Source organism: Schistocerca americana, chromosome 3, assembly GCF_021461395.2.
Source record: "Schistocerca americana isolate TAMUIC-IGC-003095 chromosome 3, iqSchAmer2.1, whole genome shotgun sequence".
Taxonomy (NCBI): domain Eukaryota; kingdom Metazoa; phylum Arthropoda; class Insecta; order Orthoptera; family Acrididae; genus Schistocerca; species Schistocerca americana.
Window position 1 is genome coordinate 253903575 of NC_060121.1, and position 15385 is coordinate 253918959.

General features: G+C 41.9%; 1 protein-coding gene across 1 annotated transcript in view; it reads left to right on the plus strand.

Moving 5' to 3' along the window:
- The window catches only part of LOC124606813 (neprilysin-1-like), a 535942-nt gene that overhangs the window by 252942 nt on the left and 267615 nt on the right, over positions 1 to 15385 (plus strand). Inside the window, exon 2 of the mRNA XM_047138881.1 lies at positions 8147 to 8191. Within this exon, the coding sequence (XP_046994837.1) occupies positions 8147 to 8191 (45 nt within the window). The remainder of the gene's footprint in view (positions 1 to 8146; positions 8192 to 15385) is intronic.

Below are 15385 nucleotides of genomic sequence, written 5' to 3' on the forward strand. Positions count from 1 at the left end.
TAGGTTAGTTAGGTTTAAGTAGTTCTAGGTTCTAGGGGACTGATGACCTTCAGATGTTAAGTCCCATAGTGCTCAGAGCCATTTGAACCATTTGACTAGGGACTGAGATGTCAGACGAAGCGACAAGAGCACTGTGCAGCGGTGAATAGGCCACATGACCGCATGACAGCCACGCACGGCTACTAGAGTGAACATGCTCAGATGAGCCGCCGCTAGTTTTTGACAGCTGCTAGTCGAGTCATTAACAGAGGGTACCTTGTCACATGAAGCGATTAGACGCTGCTATTCAAGTAACACCGACAAAATTCACCCCGTCTCACACAGCATTCGGTCTCACTCTCGCACATTGCAGCTGCATAAATAGCATGCGCTTTCAATGCTCTACTAGCAATAAAACTCCAGTCAGCAACTTGACCTCGTATTTTACGAAAAAGAAAAGTACACTAGCAAGATATCAGCCATAGCAATTGATCGCTCCCGACAGTTTGGACCGTAATATTGCCCAGCGGATAAATAGTACTGTAGGAGAACAAAAAATGCGAATATGTTCCTGTTCATTTAAAAGATTGACTGTAAAGTGCGGTCCCAGCTGCCTCATTCTACCTTCTTCAATACCTTGAAGAAATTTACCAAAAATCTGGCATGCGAAAATATTCGCGTTTTTTTTTTACATGTAACTCACCTCAAACTCCCACAAGTTCCCCTAACGGTAACTCACTCACACCCACTAGTTCGTCGCTAAGTCGCTCACACCCATCTACTCCCAGGTGTCCTTTGTCACTGACTTATTGAGCCCAACTCATAGTCACTGTCTCTTCGTGTCTCTCTGTCATTGTCTCTTGTGTCATGCCACAGTCCTCTTCACTCTGTCCTGCTACTTGAGTCTCCCCTCACTCTGTCTCCCTCTTGCTCTCTTACTCTATCTCACTCCTTCCTTCCTCCTTCCTCACTCCTTCTTCGCAATCGTTCTCAGTTTTCCTTGTTCTCATTCCCATATACTCCATTTTCACGCGGAACCGATTGTTGTATGTGATATCTAGTTACAATGTACTTTTCTCTCATTAAAATATGAGCTCATGCTGGTGATGTTTCTGTATAAATACAGGGACAGGCACACCAAAGAATTATGTAATGAACGTCAACAGCCAATGGCACTGAGAACTGTTCACTTTCAACGTAGGTAAAATGGATCAAATGGCTCTGAGCAGAATGGGACTCAACATCTGAGGTCATCAGTCCCTTAGAACTTAGAACTACTTAAACCTAGCTAACCTAAGGACATCACACACATCCATGCCCAAGGCAGGATTCGAACCTGCGACCGTAGCAGCAGCCCGGTTCCAGACTGAAGCGCCTAGAACCGCTCGGCCACTCAGGCCGGCATAGGTAAAATGATCCACTTCTCAAAAAGTAATTCTTTTGGGACATAAATTATTGTGACTTTTATTCTTGTTTTCACCAATGCTCTTTTAACAATTTGGGTCATTTTAAAGACTCTGTATATTGTAACAGGAAATCCGAAATTTGTAGTAAGTTCCCATGGGACCAAACTGCTGAGGTCATCAGTCCCTAGGCTTACACACTACCTAATCTAACTCGTACTGACTTACACTAGGGACAACACACACGCATGCCCGAGGGAGGACTGGAACCTTCGACGGGGGGAGCCGCGCGAACCGTGACAAGGCGCCCAAGACCACGCGGCTATTGTAACAGGAAGGTGAATGCAAACGCACGGAGCGTTGTGCGTGAGTTGGGGTACAATTTTGAAATACATTTATTAAGATATACAACGTTGAGACAATATTAAGAAAACAGCAATAAAATATCACATTTTGTAAATACAGACTAGATTCGAGCCGGCCGGCGTGGCCGAGCGGTTCTAGGCGCTGCAGCCTGGAACCGCGCGACCGATACGGTCGCAGGTTCGAATCCTGCCTCGGGCTTGGATGTGTGTGATGTCCGTAGGTTAGTTAGGTTTAAGTAGTTCAAAGTTCTAGGGGACTGATGACCTCAGAAGTTAAGTCCCATAGTGCTCAGAGCCATTTGAACCACTAGATTCGAACATCAGTGTGAGTACGCGAGCCGATATAAAAAAACAAACTAATAACCACTAATACAGTAGATTCAAACCCTCCTACAATTCATCAGCTACAAACTTTCTCAGTAACACACAAATAATTGAAAATTCACATATGCAACAGAAAATTAACCATTAATTGACACTAACAAGAAACCAGCCAAAAGGCCACGGAATTACTTACTCCTTTTATCAGCATTAACCTCATAAGCGTGAGAAATGGATTTAACGAAACCTCTGAAATGTAGCAATTCTCAAAATGGAAAATTAATAATTAACATCAACGCAATGGAAAGACTTAAGAAAATTACCATGTCAAACGCTCAACAAATCAGTCTTAGCCAAATAATTGTACGCTGCGACCAACACTTTGAAGTGCACCGCCTTCACGAACCCACAACAGGAAAATAACACGAGTGTATTGAAATGATTCCGTCAAATACATCGGCATCTATTCAATAAGTGTACGCTAAAACAGTACCCTAAGGTTTAAAAGACAAAACGAATCTGAATCTCTGCGTGGTGACAAGAGGCCGAGTTCCTCTGACAGGCACAACGTGTCCGCACCAGTTGTGTCTCACGGAAGTTGCACACCTTACGATATATGCTGCTTTTCCAACGTGACGTCCGTCCAATACTTAACAAATGCAAGTGAGTATCCTTTATTTGTGTGTGTTATCGTAAATACAAACCTGGGAATGTGAACTGACAATTTAAATGTGATACTGAACTCAAGGCCACACCACATGAAATTTAAAAGAATCCTGTGTGTGTGTGTGTGTGTGTGTGTGTGTGTGTGTGTGTGTGTGTGCGTGTGTGTAAACCGATCTCATTCATAAGCAAATAAATAAGTAAACCAATAGTTTCACGCTCAGTAGACTTGGTCAGCGAGAACTATTTGAAAAATCTTAACTGTATATAAAAAAACTATAAGTCGACGTGTATAAGGATGTAAGCTGAAATGAAAATTTCTGCACTTACATATGGCCCTGGTAAGATAAAGGAACTGACAGAACCTACATTACGCAAAGGAAATAAAACAATCACCTATTGTGAATCTCACCTGCAAAATAAAGTACTGGCAGAAACAGCAACACAGCCCTACTCTGCAGCAGGTAATATATATATATATTGCTAAAACTAACTACAGTTGATCCAAGGAAACTGGGTTCCTAATCTTGACACAGAAAGGCAATAAAACACATGACTCAACCTATAAGTTCCGAAATTTCAGTTAGGAACGAATTTATCAAAGAAATCAATTTTTGACTCTAATATGAAAATTCATTTAGTCTAATAACTTCCATGGTATATCAAATTAAATCAGAAGCGCAATCAATAGAATAATTATCAAAGCTGAGCGGTCTAAGCCGCTGCAGTCATGGACTGTGCGGCTGGTCCCGGCGGAGGTTCGAATCCTCCCTCGGGCATGGGTGTGTGTGTTTGTCCTTAGGATAATTTAGGTTAAGTAGTGTGTAAGCTTAGGGACTGATGACCTTAGCAGTTAAGTCCCATAAGATTTCACACACATTTGAACATTTTTTTGAACTATTCAGAGCGCCCATTACACGGAGGGAGTCCGACAGCCACTCAGTTCCAGTCATTCCACCAGGAAGAAGGCACACGGCTCGTGTCGTCTGTAGTCCAACCATGCCTAGACGGTCAACACTGCGGTTCGATGGCGTCCAAGTGTCTCGGAGTGAACCAGAGCGATGTTGTCCGGACATGGAGGAGATACAGAGTGTCACATGCCTCGCTCAGGCCGCACAAGGGCTACTACTGCAGTGGATGGCAGCTACCTGCGGATTATGGCTCGGAGGAACCCTTACAGCAGCGCCACAATGTTGAATAATGCTTTTCGTGCAGCCACAGGACGAAGTGTTACGACTCAAACTGTGCGCAATAGGCTGCATGATGCGCAACTTCACTCCCGACGTCCTTGGCGAGGTCCATCTATGCAACCATGACACCATGGAGCGCGGTACAGTTGAGAACAACAACATGCCGAATGGACCGCTCAGGATTGGAATCACGTTCTCTTCACCGATGAGTGTCGCATATGCCTTTAACCAGACAATCATCGGAGACGTGTTTGGAGGCAACCCGGTCAGGCTGAACGCCTTAGACACACTGTCCAGCGAGTGCAGTAAGGTGGAGGTTCCCTGCTGTTCTGGGTTGGCATCATGTGGGTCCGACGTACGCCGCTGGTGGTCATGGACGGAGCCGTAACGGCTGTACGATTCGTGAATGCCATCCTCCGAACGATAGTGCAACCATATCGGCAGCATATTGGCGAGGCATTCGTCTTCATGGACGGCAATTCCCGTCCCCATCGTGCACATCTTGTGAATGACTTCCTTCAGGATAACGACATCGTTCGACTAGAGTGGACAGTATGTTCTGCAGACATGAACCCTATCAAGCATGCCTAGGATAGACTGAAAAGGGCTGTTTATGGACGATGTGACCCACCAACCACTCTGAGAGATATACTCCGAAACGTCGTTCAGGGGTGGTACAATATGGACCAACAATGCCTTGATGAACTTGTGGATAGTATGCCACGACGAATACAGGCATGCATCAATGCAAGAGGACCTGCTACTGGGTATTAGAGGTACCGGTATGTACAGCAATCTGGACAAACACCTCTGAAGGTCTCGCTGTATGGTCGTACAACAGGCCGTGTGCGGGGTTTTCATGAGCAAAAGAAAGGGCGGAAATTATGTTTATCTTGATCTCTATTCCAATTTTCTGTACAGGTTCCGGAACTCTCGGGACCTATGTGATACAAAACTTTTTTCGGTGTGTGTGTTACCACGTCCAATAGCATCATCAAAAAATAGCCATCTTACACAAGTCTGAAAGCAATAGAATGCCCCACCAGATAAACGGTATCACTTCACCCAGGGCTTTGAGTACAATCGACAAATACTGTTTTCGGAGCTGTTCCGCCAATCCACCAAGACCGATGGCTTGGGCACGTGATTCCAGGGACCAGCAGCACGGGCACAACGCACAGTCCACAGTCCGTCCAAGTTCGCTGTCACCGGTTCAGACCACTTCATCCTTACAGAACGAAGAAGACAGAAAACAGGCGGCACCACGGCGCAATATGCCTCATGTTTTTAAGGTATTGCGTAGCTTACGATTATCAACAGCAAGGAATATCACCGGAGTCAATAGTGCACAGAAAAAGGACTGAATGTATAAGATCATTCCACTAATTTGAAATCCCTGGAACATCTACTGTAAGCCGATGGAGCACTCTGAATTCTAAGCCTCCGATCACTACAACAACAACAACAAATTTCATGCTGTATATTGACGTTAAGGATAGGAACAGTGGCTGAGAAATAATTAGCCTCGAGAAGACTGGTAAATAAAATGTATGAGCTGTGAAGAATGTAGAGAAACGCTTGGGATAACGTGAAATGAATAGGTGATTGCAGGTTTGTGCAAGTAAATTATGCGAATGAGGAACAATGTAAATATGAACATTTCAACACTTATGAAATATAATGAACTTGTTAACTAAAACTGGCTGCGCTTATAGTGAATCTCTCGCACAGCACCAAGTCCCAAGGCACTGGAAAAAAGAGCAGTTTACTCCAATATATAAGTACGTTGAAAGGACGGACCCGCAAAATTACAGACCAATATCCGTAACTTCGGTTTGCTGCAGAATTCTTGAACATTTTCTCAGTTCGAATATTTTAACCTTCTTGAAACTGAGAAGCTTCTGTCCACGAATCAGCATGGTTTTAGAATGCATCGCTCAACTCTGCTTGCCCTTTTGTCACATGATATACTGCAAGCTATGGATGAAGATCAACAGGCAGATTCCACATTTCTAAATTTCCGAAAAGCATTTGACACCGTGCCCCATTGCAGGCTGTTAACGAAGGTACGAGTATATGGATTAAGTCCATAAATATGTAAGTGACTCGAAGACTTCTTAAGTAATAGAACCCAGTATGTTGTCCTCGGCCGGCCGCTGTGACCGAACTGCTCTAGGACCTTCAGTCCGGAACCGCGCGACTGCTACGGTCGCAGGTTCGGATCCTGCCTCGGGCATGGATGTGTGTGATGTCCTTAGGTTAGTTAGATTTAAGTAATTCTAGGGGACTGATGACCTCAGATTTTAAGTCCCATAGTTCTCAGAGCCATTTTGTTGTCTTCGACACGCGTGCGTTCATCAGAGACAAGGGTATCGTCAGGAGTGTCCCTGGGAAGTGTGATAGGACCGCTGTTGTTATCTATATACATAAATGATTTGGCGGACAGGATGGACAGCAATATGCGGTTGTTTGCTGATGATGCCGTGGTGTACGGTAAGGTAAGGTAAGGTGCCGAAATGGCTCTGAGCACTAAGCGACTTAACTTCTGAGGTCATCAGTCACCTAGAACTTAGAACTAACCTAACCTAACTAACCTAAGGACATCACACACATCCATGCCCGAGGCAGGATTCGAACCTGCGACCTTAGCGGTCGCTCGGCTCCAGACTGTAGCGCCTAGAACCGCGCGGCCGCTCCGGCCGGCAAGGTGCCGAAGTTGAGTGACTGTAGGAAGGTACAGAACGACTTAATCAAAATTTGTAGTTGGTGTGATGAACGGCAGCTAGCTCTAAAATTGGAAAACTGTAAGTTAATGCGGATGAGTATGAAGAACAAACCTGTGATGTTCGGATACAGTGTTACTTGTGTCCTGCTTGACGCAGTCAATTCATTTAAATATCTGGGCGTAACTTTGCAAAGCGATATGAAAGGAAACGAGCATGTGAGAACTGTGGTAGGGAAGGCAAATGGTCGACTTCGGATAATTGGGAGAATTTTAGAAAAGACTGGCTCACCTATAAAGGAGACGGCATATAGGACGTTGGTGCGACCTATTCTTGAGTACTGCTCGAGTGTTTAAATCCGTACCAGCTCGGACTGAAGGAAGACTCTGAAGCATTTCAGAGGTAGGTTGCTAAATTTGTCACCGGTAGGTTCAAACAATACGTAAGTGTTACGGAAGTACTTCGGAAACTCTAACGGGAATTCCTGGAGGCAAGGCGACGTTCCATTCCAGAAACACTATTGCGAAAATTTAGAGAACCGGCATTTGAAGCTGACTGCCAAACGATTCTACTGCCGCCAACATACATTGCGCGTAAAGACCACAAAGATACGAGAAAGTAGGGCACGTACGGAGGCGTACAGATAGTCGTTTTTCTCTCGCTTCATTTACGAGCGGAACTGGAAAGGAAATGACTAGTAGTGGTATAATGCACTCTCCGCGACGCACCGAACGGTGGCTCGCGGAGTATCTATGCAGTTTTGGATGTAGATGTCAAAAGAAAAACATGGGGGTACAAGACTAACTTTTGTATTAAGATTCATGCTGTCGTTTAGAACAGTAATGATGCGAACAAAGTCAGGATGAATATTTTAGTGAAACAAATTATCAAATAACGGCCCGAAATAGTTATCCAAAGTTATATTTTGAGTCCCTTACTTCAACGACAGCTTCCGTTTAACAAGGATATCTACCCGTTTAATCTTACTTCTCTCAGTCCTACTACAGTTTGTAATCTTACAGAATATTGTTTGATAGGGAACAGTAGATCAATCATCAGAAATTCTTTTCTTCAGTTTACACAGTTTTATACAAAAGTGTCAAAAATATTCTAGTCTGATGTAGGTGAGAGCACGTACATCATCATGTGTCATGTACTTCAATAAATTAAACTAACCTTAAAGTGATTACTGTTGCCTGAGGCTTAGTTCCACAAACTAATTTTTCAGGCGCAGTAACCGAATTGTTCTGCATTTTCTCTCTCTCTCTCTCTCTCTCTCTCTCTCTCTCTCTTTTTTTTTAGTCAGCAGGTATTTGTTTCTCCCTTTCCTGCCAGCTGTGGTGAGTGGCAAAGACGCTGAATCTTCCATGCATGAGAACACGCCCTTTAATTTGAGTAACACGAAACACTAATTCTTCCTTTACAAATTTTGCGGCTGCTGTATCTTAGTTTTTGTTGCAAAGTCAGGCTATGTTTTATAACGTGACCTTTCTCTGTTCCAGATGAGACGAGTAACATCTGTCTCACCGAGGAATGCGTGCGGACAGGTGAGTACCTCGCAGTACGCCTTGCTAGTTGATTACACTTGTTCGTGCTGCTTAGCAATAGAGGCCTCACAGGGCAAAAAACATTTTTCTTGAAACCCATCTATCACTTCGGTACAACCTATCAACCTTGTTATTCGCCTATAAATAGCACCTTTGATGTGGCGAGTTGGTTCACCAGTGCCTCACTGAAGGTTGAGAAATGTTGTTTCGTTTGTTTCAAACCAGCAATTAATCTAATTGAGAACTCAAACACCATTCCTTGCTGAAAGACACCAAATAACGTGTAAGCTGGTCACTCATCGCGCTTAAATCACATGTTTCGACATGTTATGTATCGTAGGTACAATATCTTGTACAAAAATGTGCATTAATATACTTAATAAGACGAACGCGCATTGATTGTGATCCGTTTGCGGTATTGGAAAATGCCTTCCATCACTTAACGTTGGATGAAGTGTTCCATTTTATGATGTTACAGCCATGTCGAGGGTATATGAACTAATTACTAGAACGTTGATGTTTAACACTCCTTTAATAGGTTCCTTGGTAATTTCCGAGAGCGGTTAAAGCTTAGATACTCGTTCCGCAGTATATACTTCCACAATTCCGTAGCGCAGGGGACTGGGTGTTGTGTGTTCATCATCATTTTCATCGTCACTGACACACAAGTCGCCAAAGTGGAGTCAACTAAAAAGATTTCCAGTACAGCGGCCGAACCCCGAAGAGGATATCCCGGCCAATATATGCCATACAATCATTTCATTTCACTTCCACAATTAAAGTGAAAATGGCGTTAACCCACTGCGATACGATCTGATTCGTCTAACCTTTCCTCTCCGGCAGATGTCATCTCTTAACGCAAAATTAATTTTGTTTTATGTAGCACAGTTTTGACCAGATCGTCCAGTAGCTGTTATGGATTTATTAAACTTCGTTCTTTAAGGCGTCACCCTTGGAGCAGCAATCGTGATAGAAGGATAGTCGTGTTTTGTTTGACTGCGTACATCCAGCACGTTGTGTCTGGTTGTAATTGCCTGACCCCTCAGGTAACGGCAGTCGGTGCTGTTGAAGATAGAACCATAGCAAGAATCACTATCGTATGGCGAATTTTATACAACGCATGAGACTACGGTATTGTTTTATTTCTCACACAGTCTGACATTCCTATTATTCTGGATGCCGTCACAGCATGTAAGAAACTGGCATTTCTCACTATGATAGATGAATTTCGACAACTACCTTTGCGTAAACGGTAGAAATGACTTTAAGTATGCGAAAATAAATGCGTGATGTTTACTTTTAGAACTGTGTGAATTTTATAGTTTTCTCACATATACTACGTTTGTATATTGCCCACAGCTTTGAAATACAAATACTATCTCTACAGCACAGAATATACCGTAATTGAGGCAAGTAATTTAGAGATGTATTTTATAGATAATTGACAATAGATGTACCATCTGTAACCGTTCATGCTCTCTCTGCCGTTACAAAACCTCGTATACTACTTAAAAACGTTACGACTCATTTCCTCACAACAACAAAAAACTTATACCGCTTCAAAAGTGCTCTTGGCACTTTTACCTAATTCTAAAGAAAACTTAATTTTCGCATGTTGCTCCGTTGTCCTTTCACGTCTGAGGTTGAAAACATACTGTTAAATTTCGATTATTTTAAGCAGATGCCAGAGCTATTAAATTTAAAACTGAAAGTAGTCGAAACAACATGTTAATTAATTGAAGCAGCCGTTCAACATGGAATGAAATGAATCACCTTCCCTGTGGGACAGACTGTGTACTAATCGAAAGGCTAGATTCATTCAGCTTCTGCAGAAGGTCGTGGAAATATGCTCTGTACACGCTATTCCTGGGCTTCTTCATCCCAGACATTGGTTTACAGTAACAACACTAACGCATGTGTACTATACGCTGTATCTGTGAACAACAACAGAGGGAAGTGTCCTTATTTACTTAGGTGCATTCTGTAGCAGCTGCGCAATAGCAAAGAGCTTGCAGTAGAAGAGATGTGTTTCACAGTAGCGAAGATGAACAAGTACTCATAGCTCATAAGGTATACATTTTAGAGACTTGCTCATTTTTGTCTTGTTTCGGTCCATACTGTCGCCTTTCAAAATATGCAATACTTTTTTCAACAACCTGTATTTCAGATGTACTAAGAAAAGACGTGACCCTTGTATGGAACCTTGAGGAATTTTGCACGTTATTCTACAGTTGGACACATTCTCACTTACCAATATGTGACCTTTGAAAGTAATTTTGTACTGGGTATTCTTTATGTAAGAGCGAAGTTGTCATGCTTCTTTAGAGTTTTTATGAGAAGGATAAATGAAATTCATCTTCCGCCACAATACCTTTTGCTGCTAATGCTACCGACATCGACGTATGAATCCCCCATTTTCAGTTACGTGTCGAACAGAATTAAGTCATCGAACAGAATTAAGTCATCGTAACAGTCTACTCACAAATTAACTGAACGTTCTTAAAATTGACATTAATGGCTTCAAATGGCTCTGAGCACTATGGGACATAACATCTGTGGTCATCAGTCCCCTAGAACTTAGAACTACTTAAACCTAACTAACCTAACGACATCACACACATCAATGCCCGAGCCAGGATTCGAACCTGCGACCGTAGCTGACATTAATGTTTTAACAGCGTAACGTTTCAATAAATGCAAAATTACCATGGTAAGAAAAAATAAGAAACCAGCCTGCTCGTATACTTGCCCCACAGATATCAATTAAATATAATTAATGGTGTCAGTTAAAGCTTTAATCTTCAAAACTTCAGTAATTCAGTGCTCAATACAACAACAGTTAATTATAAGACATTACTTCCTAAGTTACAACGACTCAAAGCACCGTGATAATGATACTTAATAAACTTGAACTTGAAAACTGAATAACCCCCTTCATATCAAACCGTACAAGTTAAACTTTACACCCAAATATAACCTACACCCGAATCGTAAGTACCTAAAGGAAACCCCAAAATGATTAAGTATATCAACGCGCAATTGAAGCTCAGTTACTCTCTTATGGAGATTTTCATAGCGTAAATCTCAATTCTTCAAAAAAACCTTGTCCAGACACAAATGTAATTCTTTAAGAACATGGCAAATAAAGATTAGCTATTGGTAAAGAAAATAACAAAACAAAAACTGAAAAACAAAAAAAATTGAAAAAAGTTTTACTGTTACGAAAAAAATTAATTTCCGTAAAATAGCTTCGTGTAAGTCATACCTGAAGATGGAGGCCATACTGCTGCAGTTATCAGGGTGGTGAATTATTCCAGGCCATTGAGTAACGTCAACGAGGCTCTCCCGACCAACATTTAATGGACTGACGAGGAACCCCTTGGGGGAAGGTCGTAGAAGGCCAATGATGTTTACGGCATTCGACACGCCACATATTGTCTACCATGCAAACACAATACCGGCTGCTAATGGTAAGAGGAGGCGGGATCTTAGGTATCCAAAAAAAATGTTCAAATGTGTGTGAAATCTTATGGGACTCAACTGCTAAGGTCATCAGTCCCTAAGCTTACACACTACTTAACCTAAATTATCCTAAGGACAAACACACACACCCATGCCCGAGGGAGGACTCGAACCTCCGCCGTGACCAGCCGCACAGTCCATGACTGCAGCGCCCCAGACCGCTCGGCTAATCCCTCGCGGCCTTAGGTATCCCATGGTGAGCACAGCACGAGGCTACGGTTCGTAGTTGAACTGTTTAGTCGACGAATAACTCACAACAGCGCTACAGTGCTGGTGATGTAGACACAAACAGTGCAATGGAAACTATAAACAAAGCAAACATTGTATTCTATCTACAACAACAGTTGCCGAAGATATATTTCGTCAAAAAGGAACCGAAGTGGTTTCGTCGAGAAAGAAATAAGCGGCAGATGAAATAGTAAACGAAGCTTCCTGATAGATTAAAACTCTATGGCGGACCGAGACTCGAACTCTGGACATTTGACTTCCGCGGGCAAGTGCTCTACCATCTGAGCTACCCAAGCACGACTCACGACCACTCCTCACAGCTTTAATTCCGCCAGTACCTCGTCTCCTACCTTCCAAACTTCACAGAAGCTCTCCTGCAAACCTTGCAGAACTAGCACTTCTAGAAGAAAGTATTTTACGGACACATGGCTTTGCCACAGCCTGGGGGATGTTTCCAGTATGAAATTTTCACACTGCGGTGGAATGTGCGCGGATATGAAACTTCCTGACAGATTAAAACTGTGTGGCGGGACGAGACTCGAACTCGGGACCTTTGCCTATCGCGAGACGAGGTACTGCCGGAATTAAAGCTGTGAGGAAGGGTCGTGTTTGGGTAGCTCATATACTTTCGTTACAGCGTAACATGGCAGTGTTATGAAATGGAACAGAGAGGATTTTATTTTGGCGAAAACGAGTATTTCTTCTGTGCTGTTTAGATAGTAGTGCAAAAGAGGGAGTGCAATGATTGAGAAGATGATGGAGCAAACATACAGTATGATACTCTTACTAGCACGTAACTATTATAATTATTCGTAGGCAGGAGTAATACCGTCGAAATAGCGTAAGTCTCAAATATATCGTACACAAGCATTCATCTCCAGTTCCAGCCTGCTTGAGCTTTCGTACGAGAATCCTTGAAGAATAGCATCACCGTAGTCAAGTGTGGAGAGCATTAGTGACAATACGAGCTTCTTTTTAAGCTCGAAAGGAAATTCTTTTTTATATTTCTGTAGTGAATGATGTGAGGCTGACGCCATGTTACAGACTTTAGTTGCGTTTTCAGTACAGTCTAGGTAATTTTTTGCATAAGAAGAAAAGGTTATTTGCGGGCCGTTTAGCATTAAGGGTGGAAATATCCCTTAACTGCATGGTAATAAGTCTCTTGAGAGGGACTAAGACTGCTTGCAAATTAGATGGGTTAAGTTTCAAACGTACGTTCAGCGCCCACTATGATAAGACAAGTAAACCACCGTTTACATGCTAGATGGCTGTGCACAGGTTCATTGGGCTTGTACTTATATGTTATTGAAGGTCGTCAGCTTATGAGCGAAATTAGCAATGGGAGAGATACACTATCATTATTAAATAATGAGAGAAGTAGTGGGCCAATAGTGATCCTTCTGGCACCCCTGATACTACATCCCTCCACTGTGACCTATTTGATCCAATCATTACACACTGTTGGCGGGATGTAAGGTATAAGTGAAATCGTTGTGCAGCACTTGAAGAAATATTTTGACCTGTGTTTGGAAGTAAAATTTCAAAGTCACCACTATCGAAAATACGAAAAGCACGCAACAGTCGCCTGATGTTGGTCCATAGCTTTTTTTCATTTCGTCAGTCACTTTTACAAGAGCAGTCGTAGTGCTATTATTTTGCCGGAAACCAGACTGATATTCACCTGAAAGGTTATTTGATGTTAAATAATTACTAAGCTGTTCGTGCACTATATATTCTCATGCCGTGGATAATACTAGTAGAATGCATATTGCCCTATAGTCGAAGGGTTGTTTGTCGGATTCCTTCTCTGGTAATGGTTCTGTAAATCCTTGCTTCCAGGCTGTTAGGAACATGTTGGCGGTCAGAAATTCGTTAAAAATGTCAGTTATTTTTCCTCTTTCCAAAACATCTTCATTCTTTGGCTGTGTTCCTGTTTACTCTCCTATGACCATATTTTGTCGGTATTCTTCCTTTCTTTTACTTCAAATTTCCTGTTCATAATTTTGTTTCTGAATTTGTCACCTTCATTTATTATTTTAATAGTGATCCTTGTTTGTTTTAGGTCTTTTTCTGTTTCTTGAAACCGATCGGTTTTTTTTTTCTTTTACCATCTCTGTGTGCTACTCCAAATCTTTTTCTGAGGATTTTACGATCTATTTTTTTCTGTCTCTGTGCTAGCTGATGCTCCGATTCTGGTTGTTTCTAATGCGAAGAATGCTTCTAGGTAGTATAATTGTACTGCATTGCCAGAGTTTAGCCTGTCTTGAAATATTTCTTTTATTGCATTTCGTCCATGTCAGTTTGTATGTTTTCTGAAGTTTTTCTGTTCTTTGTATGTTGGAAGCCTTGTTGGATTCTCCTATTTGTATATATTTCCCAAGGAATTTGAATTTTTCCACCCTTTTAATCATTCTGTATTTTGTGTTCATGGATTGATTGTTATTCTTTTTTTCTGTGTATTGAGATTTCTCATACCATATCTGTTTTCGGGTAGATATTCCAGTACTTCTTGTGCTTCTTGTCTATTGTTGCTGGATATTGCCAGGTCATCTGAAATTTCCAGGAATTTTATGATCGACTTGTTTGCACACTTTCTTGCTAACTGAATTTCTTTTACTTTTTCCTCCCATTGTTTGATAATTTCGTCCAACACGATGATTAATAAAAGCGGTGAGAGACTATCTCCTTGTCTGACTTGGTATTTAGCTACGTTTGTATCAGCTTGTGGTTCTAGTCTGTTGAGTAATGCCTTGGAGAGAACTTTGTAGGTGACCGGTAAAAATGAGATACTTCTGTAATTATTAGGGGTCTGTCTTGTCGTCCTTGTGGAGTGGGTGAATCAACGAACTTTTCCATTCCTGTGGAATTTTCTCTGTATTCCATACTTCTGTAAGAACTTCACGGATCTTCTTTGCGATTGTTTGGTCTTTGAGTTTCCAGATCTCGGAAATAGTGCTGTCTTCTGCTGGAGCTCTATTGTTTTTTAGTTGCTTCGTTTACCTCTGTTATTGAAGGCAGCTTTGAATCTGGATTTTGTACTGTTTTCGTGAAGCGTCATTTTTCTTTAGGCTTCTCGCAAGTGGGGAATTTATCAAAATAATGTTTAAGAATTTTGCAGTTTTCTTTAGTATTTGTTTGCAGAGATGCTTCTGTTCTTTTGAAACAAATTTTTGGAGGTTGATAACCCTTTGTATTTTCCTTGAAAATGCTTTAGAAATTTCTAGTGTTATTTCTTTTGAAGTGTTCCTCGATTTCATTTAGTCTATTTTTGTCGTGGATCCTGTTCACTCTTCTAATATCTGGACATTTGGGAAATCTTGCCATGTCTCTTTTGTTCTGTTACTGCTAAACTTCTTCCAGGCCTGGATTCTACGGTCAATAGCCTGATTACAAGTTGCGTTTTACCATCTATGTTAAAGTTTCCTAGGAGGTTGGACCCAACGC